The 17,199-nt window shown below is 40.4% G+C and overlaps 1 protein-coding gene across 1 annotated transcript; it reads right to left on the reverse strand.

Annotated features, from left to right (window-relative positions):
- Positions 1–1,146: 1,146 nt before the first annotated feature.
- Positions 1,147–16,085, reverse strand: hdac11 (histone deacetylase 11). Its single transcript, XM_029151396.3, has 11 exons — positions 15,749–16,085; positions 12,299–12,362; positions 12,055–12,203; positions 10,682–10,782; positions 10,054–10,170; positions 7,992–8,034; positions 5,925–6,001; positions 5,718–5,780; positions 3,797–3,893; positions 2,683–2,861; positions 1,147–2,173 (listed from the first exon to the last, which is right to left on the reverse strand). Exons 2-11 carry the CDS (start codon positions 12,331–12,333, stop codon positions 1,931–1,933), a joined length of 1,104 nt encoding a protein of 367 aa, XP_029007229.1. The 5' UTR covers positions 12,334–12,362; positions 15,749–16,085; the 3' UTR covers positions 1,147–1,930.
- Positions 16,086–17,199: the final 1,114 nt, after the last annotated feature.

The following is a 17,199-nucleotide window of genomic DNA, read 5'->3' on the forward strand; positions in this document are numbered from 1 at the left end:
GCAGGATTGTGCCTACATAAAAACTGAAATTAATTTCTTATGTTATTACGTGTTTTGGGTAACTTTTAAAAACCTAATTAGATTAATGTAATAATTGCTCTCCATAAAACGTATTGGATTATTGAATTATCATTACTTTACAGATCCCACATCAACCACAACAGGAATTTTAAAAATGCATAGACATAACACTGTACTTTTAATTCATGCAAACGTCGGTATTTCATGCAATTACTGAAGTAACGCCTTAGATGAGTGAAAAAGTCCTTACTTTACGAGTGAAATATAACAACAATACTAAAATTATTTAGTAATTAGTTACGCTGTATGATTAAAATGTAAACTTACGCATTGACTCGAGGAGCTATTTTCTTCCAAGCTAATTCTTTCTCTTTCGCCGCTGCAGCCGTGTTGCCTTTTCTACGGATTATAGACTCGTAGACGCTATATGCTTGACGTATCATATCCATTTCCGGACGTCTTTTGTTGTCCTGTTGCCATGGTGACTCGTAATATCTTCACTCCATTGATCAGGGCTTTGTATCGTCGTGGTGCACGCGCTTAACTCTGAGTCAGACAACTCAGAGTTGCTTAAACCAACTCTTTTCAGCTGTTCTGGAACCGAAAACTCCAGGTTTGCAAACTCAGAGTAAATCAACTCAGAGCTTCGTTTTAACTCAGAGTTTGTTAAACCTCCTTCTTGAAACGGGCCCCAGTACATCAGTGTCTTTGTCAAACCGTTGTGTGTAGTAAACACACAATGTAAACCAGTGACTTTAAGCCTGTATCTGCCATGAATGTTACATCAGGTCATCAGGATGATTAGATCCTGGGCATCTGCTCCCTCACCTAAAAAGGAGGCAGCAGAAATTAGGTGCAAATTTGCTCCTGAGAATTTTGAAGTAGTCAACTATGATTTACATAAGACTGAGCTCCCAGAGCTCCATCTCTGTTTGAGGTCCTTCCTTCTGTGTGTTGTATGCGCGTGAACTGACAAATAAACGTATGATGCCTCTGACTGTATATCAGAACAAGTTTCAACGCATGTACAACTCTTCAACTGTGGTCATGCCAACGTTGAGTCTTGAAGACAGTGGGACAGCACGTGGCACAGTGAGAATCATGTGAATAGGCGTAAAGTGGTCGTGAGAGTAAAGTTGTTTAATAATTTGTAGATTCTGATTATAAAACACACACAATATGTTTACAGAAGATGGTTAGTTTTCAGCGGGTATTTGGTGCAAAGTCTTCAGTAGAGCCTGCAGCTGCGTTAATCACATTTTGTCTGTATTTACAACAAATGCTGTGAACCATCATTCAAAGCTCTGAATGCTGGACTACAACACAGTAATGAGCTCCAGTGCACAGGCCTGCGCATCCATCCTGAGAGCTGCTCAGATCTCAACGTAACAGACAAAAATATCCTTTTTCAGGGGTCAGGAAACGGGGCTGGGGTTTGCTTCCACCAGTTAATTGATCAGTCAGACATAAGAGTAGCGAGTCTGTACCCGGAATAATAACATCAGATGTTAATGCAGTATTTAGTGTTATGTTTCTCGATTTTATCATTAACAGAAACTGATAATTACATACTATGTATCACATATCCGTCCCATTTCATGGAGTATATGTGATATACAAAGGACTTTCCTGAGATAAAGGAACCTCTCAAACCTTGAACCCTGAACATGTAACAATATAGAGCTAAATCACAATTTAAAGAACTTCTAAAAGTCCAACAGCTTCACAATGTTTTTTTAATCCTCCGATTAGTCAAATAAGTATTCACAAATAAAAAATGGAAAGTTCTGAAGTTTGCGATCTCTCTGTACGTGCAAATAAGCAGGGTTTAACTTCTCATCAGCATAGAGGAACAACACAAAGTGGTTAGTGCATTTAAAGTGGCAGCGGTGGAGGTCCATGACCTTCCTTAGACAGCGGTGAACCTCGATCCTGCAGAAGCAGCGCTGCTCATCAGGCCGGTCACCAGCGAGGACGAGCCCTCCCCCTCCAGAGTCTCCGCTCCGATGAGGCCCTGCTGCTGCAGATTAATGATGGAGTCAGCGATGATGCGAGCGGTTTTCTTCTGGTAGCCCCCAGACGTCACCATAAGGATGGGGATGCCCCGCCGCCTTGCAGCTCTGAACACCACCTCGTCTCTCTTTATAATCCCCTGGCAAAGAAAAGAAAGCTGTCAGTCAATTTACAAATGACTGTGACCGCTCCCACATCTCACACACCGCTACAGCATGGTATCTGTCAACAAGAAATATGCAACACACCAACATATGTCTGCATGAGGATTCAGAGACACAATTCTTGTTTGTTATGGAGTGGGTGAGGACTGATTTGACATTAAATTATTAGACATTAAGCTGCAGAGTTTTGTTCAGACCACATCTCAAATGAGCTCTGTGTTAATCATCAAGAAAAAAATCAAACAAAGACACAAAATCTCAAAATATGTGCCATTGGTCTTTTAGGCTCCATTTGAGGATAGGACATACTGTACATGAGGTCATAGTGAACCTTAACCATCAATCCTTGAGTCCTTCTGGCCTGAAGAAAGTCCTTCAAGTAATGTTCAAGGCAAATCTCTGTGATCCTGACCTTTGACCTAATCAGTTTCAGTTCTGACCTGACAACACATACACAACTGTATTGTACTGTACTGTACTGTACATGTGGGGATATGGAGAGTCCTCCCAGTGGGTCGCCATCCAAGATGTCTGTCCCTGCGTTGTAGACAATGATGTCAGGTCGGACCTCATTCAAGGCTCCCTCAGTGTGGAGTTCCACTTTTTCAAGGTACTCAGAGTCTTCAGTGCCCCAGTCCAGCTCCACCTTCCTTTTAATAGCTCCTGCAGAGATACAGAAATGACACCTCTGACATCTGCACCATTAAGCCACAGAGCATCCAGCAGCTGCTATCAATAAACCAGCCAATATGAAATGGTAGCACTTATTATTTGGTCAATCCACACGCCTCATATAGATTAACAGCATATTTAATGTACCTCAGCACTGGCACAGAATTTCTGTTTCAGATTCTTCGGTAGGTGATTGAGTTTCTATCTACAGAATACTCTGATATGCAGCAGAGCTCTAGTTAATTAGTATGCACATTTCTAACATTGCACATAAAGAATAGGGTTAATTAGGAGACCTTCATGTTTCAACGTCCAGACAGAAAAAAAGTGCAAGAGAGAACAATAAAAATGCATGTAAGACAGAGGTTCAAGTCTTAGTTTCCTTAGTTTCTCTTAAAGACTTAAAAGAAAAAAAGTGGGATTTGGTCTTTAAGGATAAGTAAGGAAAAGCATGAAGTCCAAGAAGACAGTGTGGGTTTTATCTTAAACAAGCCAGAAAGTACATTTATTTTACTTTTTGAAAGGGAAGACAGGAAATGTCCTGACTTCACGTAACAACACAGACGGATGGAGGCGAAGGATGGAGGCAGAGAGAGTTTCAGAGTCAGTACAAAAATGTTTCATCTGTAAGGTTTCTGACTTAATAAAAACATGTGGTTCTTGTCACATCATCATGAAACACCAACCCATCATCTGTATAGGAGCCATGATCACAGTGTGGCATGTTCTGCTATATGTATAGGGCAGAGAGTTGAAGGAAATCACTGCATGACTGGATGAGATACAGGGACTGAAGGTGGAGCCTTCACTGGCAGACAGACGCCTTTTGACACCACAACGCTACATGCTGCATTGTATGGGTCATGCACTTTTCAAAATACCAAAGTCCTATCATATTAAAGGAAAGTGACACTTAATTCACTAACTCTTGGCATATCCGTCCCCAGGATAGATGTAGCGGTTGTACATGTCCATGATGAACACTCGCCTGTCGTCCAGGAAGTCGCGCTCGTGTCCATTTCCCTACAACAGAGCAACAACTTTCATCAATCGCTGACATCAAGTCATTTTGTTCTCTCGTGTCATCACCCTGTTTATATGCATTTTGACTTCTTCTTTGTTTGTTGTGTGTCTGTCTGCTGTCAGCTGATGAAGCCGATCGACAGCTTCCCCGAGTGGCTGTTCTGTTAAATCCAGAGTTTAATACAAGACTTAACTTTTTTCCGTGCATTGTAATGTGCAGCCTGATGTGAATATTAAGTGACATGAGGTTATTTTAGGTCAAACTCCTTCCAACGGTGAAATGAGTTGATGGAAACAGCCTCGTAGCAAAAAGGCTGGAAAACAGCTGGTCTGGCTGTCAGCTGCTGGATGTTGTGATGTATTGCTTCGCAACTGTGTTTACTCCAGCTGTGAAGCTGACAGAAGAAGTGTGTGTGACAGTTATTCTCCTCATTCCTAGCAAGACTTGTGTCTCAGTGTCACCAAACGGTTAGAGACTAAAGTCAGAATCAGACGATCACTCCAACTGTCACACGCTGAAATCAGCACGGACGTGGACGCTCTGCTTCAGACTATGAATCAGCTGCAGCTCCTGCTGCCTCCAGCGTCATTAGTCGTATCCGCTCCTGAACAATAGAAGCTGTTCCACTGTCATTATCTGGTGTCAGCCAACAGATTTCAAACAAGCGTTTTAATTAGCTCTGTTAAACAGATATCTTTCGTCACCAAGCTCAAGCATCTCTACTAAACAAGAGCATCATGAAGATGCTCAGCTTAACAAAACAACCGAAAGAACGACATTCAACAGAAGAGGGTTTGCTGATGATTAATGATTAACAGCAAAATATACTGTAAATACTTTTACTTTTGTATGAATATCTTCTAATATCTTCTATATCTTATAACTATATCAGCTTGTGTCTATATAGTATAGATTCTGGAGAATCAGCTAAAACACTTGGCCCATGTTACTGCATCTACGGTTGTATTTAGGATTTTGCTGCACGTCCTCAATATTTACTCTCTGCTCAGGCCCATCTCTGAGCCTTTTATACAGACCTTCTCTTATCTTCTTCATGAATTATTTACTCAGCATCTGTATTGATCCCCTTCTTGGGTCAATAGGTAAAGGTGCGTTATTTCCAATGAGCTGCAGTTTAAAAGGTATAAAGGCTATTTATGGCAGGCGCCTCTTAGAGACATCACCAGCGCTTCAGGGATGTTGACTCCCTGTTGTCTACTGCTTCTGTGCATAAACCTGTGTTTTACGACAGGGTCAGGCTTTACACATGCAAATACTATGCATGATTTATGAGTCTACCGACGTAAACGACTCCATTGGCAGGTACCGTAGCGTGAAAGAGCTGATGCTGTGCTGCTTAGATGCATGATGTGCATGTTAAGCAATGCTAAGATGATATGCAATGATAAGCAATTCCTTAGTGCTGTGCATTTATTCAGGAAAAAAAATATTAGTTTATTATCATTTACAAATATCAGGATGTTTTAATTTTTTTATTCAAGCTTTATAAATTAAATAAACTACAGGAGCCTTTTCAGGTGCACATGAAGTAATATAAAAAGAAAATAACAAATCTAAGGTCACTTTGAAACAGCAGCAGACCCTAATCAGAGGTGACGAGCAGTGGTAGTCCGTTAGAGAGCCACAGTCACATACTGGCACATAAAAGAGGTTTGTTTGTAAAAAGATTTTTGAAATCCGTTTTTGGAAATACGAGACAAGAGCCATCCTGGTCGGCAGGGAGCCCCATTGATTGGTGTGGTGGTTAGGATGGGGGTATACACAGCACAGGGACACACACAGAGGTAAAAGTATGGGCTCACCTGGTGAGCATCCAGGTCGATGATGGTGGCTCTGGAGACGCCTTCCACTCTCTCGAACAGGAACTAAAAGAGGAATGAGACACATCTGTTCTCCCATCAACAGTTTAGGTTTTAGTTTAGAGTCCTTTTAAAATCAAACAGTCCACGCATCAAAGCTGGAAGGTAAAGCGCACTGTGTCTCTCTTCAGTGTTTCCCATGAGTCCTACCTTGATGGTCAGTGTGATGTCTGCATAGGCACAGAAGCCGCCTCCTCTGTTGCTGGAGCAGTGGTGGAATCCTCCTCCTGGGAAACACAAGATGCACTGAACGGGTCACTGAGCACCTGAGAAGTCCATTATTCTAAATGACCACAATTGGCCAGTTAAAGCAGGATCCTGTTAACTTTACTGCCAGTTATAAAAACGGCGGCTGATCCCTGTTACAACAATGGGTGTGTAGAAAAGCTACTACAATGCTGGAGGAGCAGTAATTTACAGGAGTGGACAGCGAGACTCTTAAATAGAGGTGATAACCATTCATTCCTATTAGGAGTTACAGTCCCCTCTGCCCTGCATTGCTCATGTTCATTAAAGCACAGTGGAGAGAGGAATATTAATAACGGCCAGGAAAGTAGCAGGTGAAATATGCTCATGGTTTACTGTCCCTGGCCCCACAAGGCGAAGCTGAATGGCCTTATATGTTTATTAAAATCATGTTTATTGATGCAGAACAATCTCTCTTCCTGATTCATCAACAGCAAAGTGTAAAGTGGCTGAGCATGCAGGAGTTACAAAAGAAAAATCTGAATCTGCAGTTTTTGTTCCCCGCTTAGCACAAACCAGGGGGAGGAATAAAGAATGACCCCAGCTCTGGAGATGGACACCTCCTCCTCATTCAACCACGTCGGTGATGGGAGCGAGCCGGAGGAAGGACGCATCCCGTCAGAGCAAAGATAGCATCAACATACGCTCAAAGCGCATTTTACCATCAGAATGACTGTGTACAACCCTGGAACCGAAATGATAAAGTGCTCGGTCTTCTGGATTAATCCATACTGCACAAGCACGCCCTGGTTCAGATCGAAACGGACATTATTATGTTCTGTATACCCCGCCTGTGATAATCAGCCCGTCTGCACAAGCAGACAGGGTCATTTCACAACATAACAATGCATCTTCTGTCTGAGAACATCTAAAAGTATTTAGTCTGCATCTGAATGTTGAAAAGGAGATGAGGGCTGTGTCAGCAAGACGGCACAGACTAGAGCGGCAGAACCAAGCATGTGGACCTGAGTAATAATCACTCAAAATATATATTCATATTATTTAAAGATTAAAAATACAAATACAAATTCACCATGATTATTATTATTATTATTATTATTATTTTATTTATAGATTTATAGATTGGAGATCAAATCTGTGATAGTAAGTAAATAAGTAAGTAAAGTCATCACACTGAAGGTTTCTGTTTCTATGTCCAAAAAGCACAATGATCATGTTTATGGTAATATTTAGACTTAAAGGTTAGCTTCTTTTAAAAAAACACGCTGGAAAAAAACCTAGGAATAAAACATGGTCCTACAAATGAAAATGATCTAGTAAAAGATTCAGATACAGAGGTCACTTATGACCAAAATCACTAGATCAGGACCTTCCAGCTGAAGGTTGATATGCTGAAGCAAGAAAAGGCATTTGTCCCTGATTCACAGGTAGTGACTACCTGGAAAACCTGGAAAACCCAAAAGAAGTCACACTGAATGAGACTGAATCTAACAAAGCAACTACAACACTGACACTAAAAAGTGGCAATATAAAAGCTGAGCCTGGAGAATTGTCCTAAACTTCTGCACTGTTCTCTACAACTACAAGTTTGGTTGTTTCACATTCTTCTTCTTTTCCATTCTTAAAATGGACCGTGTTTAGTGGAAAAACCATGATGTCTCTCACTTAAATCAGAGTCTGATGCTTCGCTGGTGTCAGTCCACTGCGGTGGAACCGCACCTACTCTGCCCTCATAAAGCAGGTTAAACACTAAACCAACTGTTTATTCATAAAACACTGAGCATATTTTCCTTCTACATGAAATGTCAACAAAGTGGAATAATTGATTTAGTAGTGATAGCTGATAGAGAGAGGCCTTACACCGTCATGCACAAAGGCAGATTGTGATTAGGTTTGCACTGGTTGGAAATCACTGAATAAATCAAGTATGTGTAAAAGTGAATGTCAAATGAACGACTGTATTGAGCTTGTGTGTTTCCAGATCAGTGTCTGTGCAGAAAACACACTTACCTACATTTATGGCCCATCCTCTGTCCACAGCCAGTTTACCTGCCTGTGGAGGCATAATGCCACAGATCAGCGTTCAATACCAACATGCAAACCTGCGCATGAACGTTACGAGTTTTTAATTCAAAGTTCCACATAGCCTTTCCTGTGACATTGCATTTGTGTTTACTTTCATTACTTCATGAAATTAAAATTGTGTCCCAAAGAAAGGCTTTCAAAACATGTTGCTCCATTGATATTTTAGATTCAACCAGTTTTCTAGAATTAATGGACTATTATAATCTGAGAAGTAACTAAGTATCTTCACAGAGAAGCTGAGAAATGACCAAGTGAAACGCGTTGTCTACTTGCAAGCAATGCATGCACAATGTTCTAGTCTGCAATAAATGCTGTTACAAGCGGCTCCTCTCAAGGCCGGTCAAGAGTTTCCTCTCAAATGAACAAGGGAGCCTCTCTGCCATGTGCAGCTGGAGCAGCGTAGAGTAGCCTGTGAGGGGATACGGGCTGTGGAGATGGTGTTTAAATGCCAATCTGGCTCTGATGGAGGGGTAATAAGGTGCATTAGCATGTACGCACACTCTCTGGCTCTGTGTCTGGGGAAAACAGATATTTAACCGTTCATAACCCTCCAATTTAATCCGCTCAACTCCATCAACCATCAGAGACACAATGCTTCTCTTTCCCGTGATTCTAGGATTAGTATATGTGCTGGGAGCCATCCAATGAGTGTGATCTGCATAGTGCTGATCAGTTTGTGTGCATTCATGTCTCTAGCTATGTGCCATGGCATTAGCATTTATTCTATGAGACAGACAAACCCACTTTTCCATAGAACAGCGAGCTACTACAAGCCTTCATTCTTTAGATGAGCTAAGTGAAACTTTTTAGTTTTTGTCTCTTCTTTCACACAGTGACAGCTTAAATAATTCTCATAGAATATATAGAAATGCTGCACTGGAAAAAGTCTAAAATACCATTTATGAACACAAACACAGTTTTTAAAAAGGTTTGTATTCATTAGTGCTTCCGGACCACTGTACAATACCTTCCTACTCATAGTTTATTATAACTCAATAGAAAACCTCAAATGTATTATAAAATGCTGCAGCCAGAGTCTGACTGGAATCAGCAGAGGGATCAGCTTCTCTTCTTTAGATCCATACTGCTTAGTTCTCCTTGTTAAGCTCTAATAGGTTTAGATGCTGGGGACCTCTGGACTGGGACTGGACTGGACTCCTCTATTTTCAAAACCTTTCCTTTTTCTGGTTCTACTGGGGGTTTCTTCTTCTTTCCCCTCACATGTTGCCTAATTTATAACCTAGACTGAATTCGAATGAATTCATCATCACTTGGAAACTCAGATGACCCCTCACTCTGACTCAGTTTTAGACACCGTTGATGGGCTTCTCCAACCAAAGCAACCCTTTCCATTTCTCCAATCACATGGAATTTCATTAGGAAGAAGCCACTTCTCCTCAGCAGATGTTGTGCCCCATCGCAGGTGTTCACGTCTGTTTCTGCTCAGGCCATATTGGATCAGCATGGATACAACATTAGCACTGCATCTAATGTTTTAATTTACATAGATGTATACAAGTTCTATTATTTGCATAAAATACCAGAGGTTCTGTATTTTACTAACATAACCTGGTTAAAGCTTGAATGTAATGCAATGTTCCAAAAGGTTAAAACACAGCAAGACAGTTTCCTTAATATATTTAGTATTAAATGTCATCTCTAAATAAAAGCATCATAATATATAGCACCTGTGTTTTAATGAAAGCGTCATTTTGTGGGCAAGATCCAGCAAATTAATTCTATAGAGCAAGAGTGATTCAGGTGCTACACTGATGACTTACTGAGGCACAGCACAACTGACTTGATCTACTACTACTAATACTATTTGAGCTACTGAACATACATATGTTCACACTTCAAACGGAACAGTTAGGAGGGAAGCAAAGTGTGCGTGTTGAGCTACAAGATAATAATGGGTAGGATACTAGGATCATGGGAAGAATTTGTGAATCAACTCTAACCAACATACCTTTGCTAAGGTACTCACCATTATGGTTCCTCCTGTTTGTGTCCGCAAAGGCTTCAATACTTTCCGCTGCACCAGGAAGTTAGGTAGAAACAGAAGCGGTGGGATTTCTGTGATTGTTGCCACGATCATAGACCACTAAAAAAACATGGAGGTCAGTTTATTAACTATACATAACAAGCCACTGACCTCAGGCACATGAAGAGCACAGAGAGCAAACAGAGAAGCAGTGCACAGCGTGTTCATGTCTGAGCCTTGACTCTCACACAGCAATGCTAATTCAAAGCAGTGCACCGAGGTACCTCTCCTGAGCCCTCCAAGCCTTGGTTTCACATGCAGCAGAGGGGGACAGAGAATAGATGAAGAGAAGTACTGTTATCAGCTTAACTTGTTCCTCTGCAGACACACAGTGAGAGCTTTACAGCCACTCCTCAGTATTTCTATATCACTAATGTGATCAGAACCTGCATAAATGCAGCTCCCAGATTTTGAGATTGTAGTTCACAATGTGAATTACAAGATCAACTCCTCCTCCTACTGACTGAAATAGTGATGAATACAAGACACAGAACAGAGACAAGAAGAGAAGGCGCGAAGATGAACAGTGTTGTACTGATCATGCTTTAAGGTTGGCGTTAAACAGAGCTACCTTTAATCTGTTGATGTAAGGTTTGGTGTGAACCACCAGGAGATCTTCCTCAGTAGCTTCACGGGCTTCCACAATGTTCCCATCAGTGATGAACTGCTCCTCTAGAAAAACACATGCACAAGAATATAACCACGATACTGCTGTTATACGTAAATTCAAATTTACGTTCTCACTCAGGTTAAATTGTTGTTTTCACTGAGCTAATGTAATTAGCTTATTAGCATATATGTGTAGCCATCAGGTTTTAGGCACGTCCTAATAGACATAATGTGATAGACCTAATGTAGCCTTTACAAGAACCCATATATAAATGTGATTGAAAAGTTACTGAATAGGATATGTTTGGCAGTTCTGCTTTACTAGGCAGTGTCACTTCTACAAAGGAGCTTCATAATTAGTTGTTCAGCTAATGACTCATCTTTGTGAAGATGTAGCTATGGTGAAAAAAACAAATCAGTACAGCGAAAATTAGTTATTGTCACATCAGTGGAACACCATCTAAGCATTTTTTTACCAACAGCACGAGGCTCTAAAGTAGAGATGTGCAATTACACTTGTTTTCTTTGGTATGACAGATCCAGTAAATACTGATAATGTATGTTAAGCACAACAGAACAAACTCTGGAATATTATTACGATTATTGAAAACCTTAAAGCCTACACCTTGATCTTTACACACCCATTTATGTTGGTATTTATTTATTCCAACACTTCATAACCATTAAAGTCAAACTATGCACTGTTCCACATTCCATGACAAATTTACCATAACCACACACTCGGTCAGGACCTCGAGGGTAACTGCTGCTGTCAAGAGGCTCTCTGGTGAAGACCTTTCTTCTCCTCCACCTCTTCATTGCTTCGCAGCATTATCAACTTTGGATTGGCATCAAGTCAAATGCTTAGGAACAACATCAACAGATAACAATTTTTTTTAAACTAAAACAGCAACATCATCCAGTTTTTCTCCAATTAAAGTGTTCAGAGTGTAAATTTAGAAAACCCAAGGTTTGGCCCCGTCAGCACTGGCTTACTGTGGTTCTATATCTGCAGTCTACTGAAGGTTTCAGCCTTCATTAAGCTGTGTATGCCACTTTCTATAGCAAAGATGAGGTGCAGTTTCACAGTAGCTTTATCTGAAGTTGTGCCAGTCAGTCAGCAAATATTTTCCCTTGGCCTTGAAAGCCAAGCTGGGCCTCCTCTACGATACCTGCACAGACATCAACTGGGTGTTGTCTCTAATTATCTGTGCTCTATAGCTCTGTATTCCTGTCTCCAGCAACTAGGCCTCTGATCTACTCCGAGGATGTCAATGCGCATCTACTTGGGGACGCGTCCTTCCCATCTGGCCCTCGGCTTATCATTGTCTTTACCTTTTAAGAAGTGAATGACTTTTCCCCATTTTCCAGCATCAAACGGATGCAGCTTTTCAAGGCCCATGAAGGTGATGTTGTAGTCTGGGTGGTACACGATGGGCAAGCATGTTCGAGGGATGGCACTGTACAGGTCCGTGTGGTGAGGGCTACAAGAAACAACAAGAACACGCTCAGTGCAGCACGGACTGATTCCTTTTACAGTGAACGGTGACTCCATGTATAAGAAGCACCAGTTGCTCACCTCCTTTGAGCTTCACTATCGTCTTTGTGAGACATGTTCAGGCATTCCCAGGCAAATCAGGTGACTAAAAAAGTGTAAATTATTAGTGGTTAAGGTCATAATAAGAACAGCAATTTAAAAAAAAGGACGTCATGTACATGGTTTTGTCTAAGATTCAGAGTTATGATATAACTGCACAGGCGGAAATGGAGAAATGAAACTTTATACAGTAAAGTCACTCCCATTTGTCACACATGTACAGTGACACGTACATTTTGAAAAGGTTAATGGAACTGTTTCAGTGGACACAAACAAACAGTAACTACTAAACCAAACCTAATACTATTAACACTTTGAATCACAACTAAGGTTGCCACTGTTAATCACAGTAACTAATGCATTACAGCAGGTCAACTTATTTTGGTATAGTTACATCCTGCTTACTAAAGTGGACGTAACCATGTGTATAATTACAGTAAAGCTGAATAAAGTTCAATGAATGTCTAAATGTTTGCTGTTGGTAATAAAACACAAATTTACATTGAACACTTTGCAGAACCTCCGTACAAAGCACTAATTTAATTTAGAACACAATTATTTTCCACTTATTCATATTTATGCTGATATTGCAGAATATTTATTGGTGTAACAACAAAGAAAAAGCAATCATTCTCAGCAACACACCAAGCATTCCCACGGAGCTCAATAAGTTTCATCTCGTCTGATTTCAGCTTGTGCAATAATGTGCAGCTCACAGAAAAAACTCCCCAGAAGTCTTTGATCTGTGTGTGTTGCATGAGAGTAACATGAATTGACACACCACTGCAGACACAGACTGGCTACCTGTGATTCGTGTAACACGCGTCTACAGTGGTGTGTACTGGCAGCTGCGGGTCAGGTGTCTATAAATAGCATAATATGTTAATGGTTGTGTATGGTAATTAAGATGATCTGCCTGTGAAGTGAGGAAAGACGTGACCTCACTTCAGACCTCACTTCAGACTGCAGTCTGGCAAAGCCCAGAAAATCAGATTCCTGAGTGTGGTGAAAATATTCATTATGTTGACCTTTCTGTGGCCTGTGGTAAATAACTGCTGTAGTTAAAATACAGGCCAACGCTTCCATATTGACGATATATAACGATATTGCCATCATCGTTTTGCCTGCTTAATAGCTCTAACTACGGCAAATAAACTAACCCAAAGGCAAACTAAATAAAAACAAATTAACATGTGGCTTCTCTACATGAAGCTATCGGTCTGTGTGCATTCAGTCAAGTAAAAACATATATATACACATTTGAAGGAGGAAAATGAAGTGTGTATGTAAATATTCATTTTATAGACATGGCATTGTGTTCTCTACCAATATAGGTACAATATCTGGAAGTTGACTCATGTCAATTAGTCCCTTTATTGTCAAATAAAAGGTTTAACTGTCCAAGTAGCTTTTACAGGCCAATGCTATGTTATTTAGAAAACGCTGTCTAAACTCTCACTCAAACTAACGAAATGATTCGAAATAAATGCTATAAATGTCTTTAAGTGATTTAAGTCAACAGTTTGGCCAGTAATAAGAGCTGTGTGTCTGTCTCCACAGTTGCCAGGCAGCTCTGCAAACACTTACGATGGAAAGTCTTTTGTCTCTATTGTTAAAATCTGTGAGCCATGCTTTAAAATGATGAGTAGAACTGTAATAAGTAGTAACAACTTAACTTGGAAATGTCTGGAAAACATTTTTATGCAACCACGTTCAAAAGCCCCAATAAATAACAATGCTATAATTTAAAACGAATCAGAATGGACTCATTAGCATCTCTTGGCACAGTAGCCCAGCTCCAGTGTATCCTAACACTGGTCACTGCTCCACCGGGGGTTGGTAACAAGGCACCTATGCTTCTACTGTACATCTACTACATCATTGCAGTGGGTCACAGGTAGGGGTCACTCAACAGCCATGGTTTACACAGCAATTTGAAGGCTTCTCCATATGTAGTTTTACTAATATTCTTGGTTAATTTTATTTTTTTTGTTTGACTAAGGCATGGCAGCTAGATTCATGTTCCCAAAACCTTAGAAGGGTTTTACTTCACAAAAGTAGCTGTGAAATTCTGATGATTCTGGAAATCTGCCTTGTGTTTTGGTCTGTTTTAAAGTTAACAGAGACATTAGTGAGTCCAATGATATAAACCAGTTGTTGTTGTGTGAGTCATGGGGGTCCTAATTCTAACTCTAGCCGATTTGTCCAATTAGTGGGAGTGGGAGATTTGACCTATATCTAAGATTGGCGTGTTGGAATAACTCTGACTGCCTGGAGTAAATATTAATACCTAGATAACTGATGCTGTCAATGAAATGGACGATGTGATTCAGTGCAGAATCCCAGTAATGTGGGAGTGTGGTTGATTTACAGTTTATGCTGCAGCTGAAAATGATGAAAACTAATTAAATGTTATATTTTTTCCATCTAGCAAGTTTCAGGGTTCATCTGCATAGACACTGATTTTATGATTGTGTGTTGTCGCCTCAAATGTCTTTAGATATGTCTAGTTCTGTAGTGACTTTATCCAACTGATTAAAGGTAATGACTGACTAAATCCAAACTTGTCTCTGAGGCACAAAAGAAATGTCCACTCAATATTATTACATGCTTTTTTCTGTGTCTAATGATTGTGGTTTTGATTTCTTTTTGTTTTAAAAAACTGAGGTTGTATAGTTTGCGGATGGCCGATGGTTCCTGTTTGGTTTGCGTGGGGCGAGGTACTATAGCTCAGTAGGTAGAGCATTGGCCTGGGAAGCAGATTGTCCTTGGTCCGATCCCCCCCTCTGGCTTCAGGTGTGTCCTTGAGCAAGACACTTCGCTCTAGCTCCCTGGGTGGCTGCCCACTGCTCCCCCAGGACATGGGTTAAATGCAGAAACCAATTGTGATGACAATGAAATGACTATTGGATGAATTTGAATTGAGATGATTGATTGATACAATAGTTTTGTTCAAAATACATAGGTGTAAAGCGACTTCAGTTCCCAATCTGACAACACTGCTGATGATTCTGTAAGGGTGGATCTCAAACTGCTTCGTTCGGTTCTTTCTAGTCAGCAATCAGACTGGAGAATCTTCGTCAGATTGTTATATATACACTATACAAGGTCATCTCTGTTTTTTGCAGATGATGATGTCATGTTGGTTCTGTTGGAGAACGTCAGTGTGAATATGATACACACACGCCAGTGTAAATGTGTGGCAGATCAGTGATCTATTAAATACATGGTCTGTCACCTATAAACACTACTGTTAGCAGTGTGGCTTTAAAACGACCAAGCAGTAGAATAGTCAACTGTTATACCTAAAACACAACGTTTTTCGTTCTGTATGAGCGTGTTTGACTTTCTGCGTCGACGGAAGAGTTTCGCTGCAAAATTTAGAACCTGTTCGACTGGACCGCAGCATCCTGATAGACACAGTCTACTGACCTCTACTCCTGTGGTTTCTAAGTCGGACTGGACGTGTTCTTCCTTTTGTTTATGTTGGCGGAGTCTTGTTGGCTTCTTTGTAAATTGTCCATATTGCAGTAGTCGTAACAACTGTCTTCTGTATTGAAGAGTGACGAAGAGGTGGAGAAAAGGGCAAAACAACGTCCGTCCGAGTAATTATTTGCTACTTGGTGTGTAGTAATATGTCGGTTTGTTGCTGGCAGTTCTGTAGTGTTTATAAAAGAATAGCGCAATAATAAATTAAGAAAACATCCGAGCTTCCGCCCAAAGAATGCGCGCCGCCATGTTGAATCTATGCAGTTCTCGCGATAGTTAGAGGCAGAAGTGACGTTCACAGACGGGAGCAGCATTAGCAGAATCAAAACGGTCCAAAAAAGAGTCACTACGTTTTCCAGGACGTGGGCAGTAGATAATATAAATCAAACCTCTTTTATGTCAATGTTAACTGTTTGAAAACTCCACAAGGAACGGTGCGTTTATAGGCGAATCTCATATGGGACTTTTCAAATACTGAATTTATGATGAATTAAACAAAATAACATTTTATCAATTTTCTAAGATTGATTCAAAAGAAACACATTTGTAGGAATCTAAAATTTGCCCTTCTGAAAGTTCAAAATGTCTTTTTCTATTTCTGTAATCAAACTGACCTTTTACCAATAGGCTACAATCAATACATTGCCACATAAACAAAAGGTAACAGTTTTCAGGAACATCATGTTGTTGGTTCAAAACTGAACCGATCAGATAGTAGATCAGCTGAGAGCCCTGAGGTTCTGCTTTCAGTGCAACACCAGGCTCCACAAACCTTGGCCGGTTATTGTGTTTACTTCAGGTGTCTTTTTTATTTTGTGTCATCTTGTCATCTTAACAGTTTATTTCAGGAAACACAAGTAAGAAGAAGAAATATCGAGGAGGTGATCAGCTTTTTTTCTCCCAAAACTGTGGTAGACTTTAGTGTGACCACTATGCAGTGTATCACCTTGATGTCATTTATTGGCTGTCTAGTGTTTGGGGCTTGAGACAGTGTTTTTTCTGGCTGTTTATACTGTTAACTCATTATCATTTTCATGTGCAGCTTAAACTAAGTACAAGATAATTAGCCTAAACCACCACAAATATATAATAATAATAGTACATACAAATTATGCTGCTCAAAATGAAATACAGTATGCCCCATTTCATACAGTACCAGATTGTTCTATTACTGATTTCCTGGTGCATAAATATTTTATTGTGACTGCCAGTTGTAATTTAGCTTCCCTACTTCACTAGACGTGATTGACATTGCGACGTACAGATCTGCCATGAATGAGATGGTCTGCCTGGGGCAATGAACACCTCACCAACAATACGGAGCATTTGTTACCATAGCGACTGCCAGGTTGCATATGGTGCCGGGTACATTCTCACAGATATGAGTGAGAACA

Source organism: Betta splendens, chromosome 5 (genome assembly GCF_900634795.4).
Source record: "Betta splendens chromosome 5, fBetSpl5.4, whole genome shotgun sequence".
Taxonomy (NCBI): domain Eukaryota; kingdom Metazoa; phylum Chordata; class Actinopteri; order Anabantiformes; family Osphronemidae; genus Betta; species Betta splendens.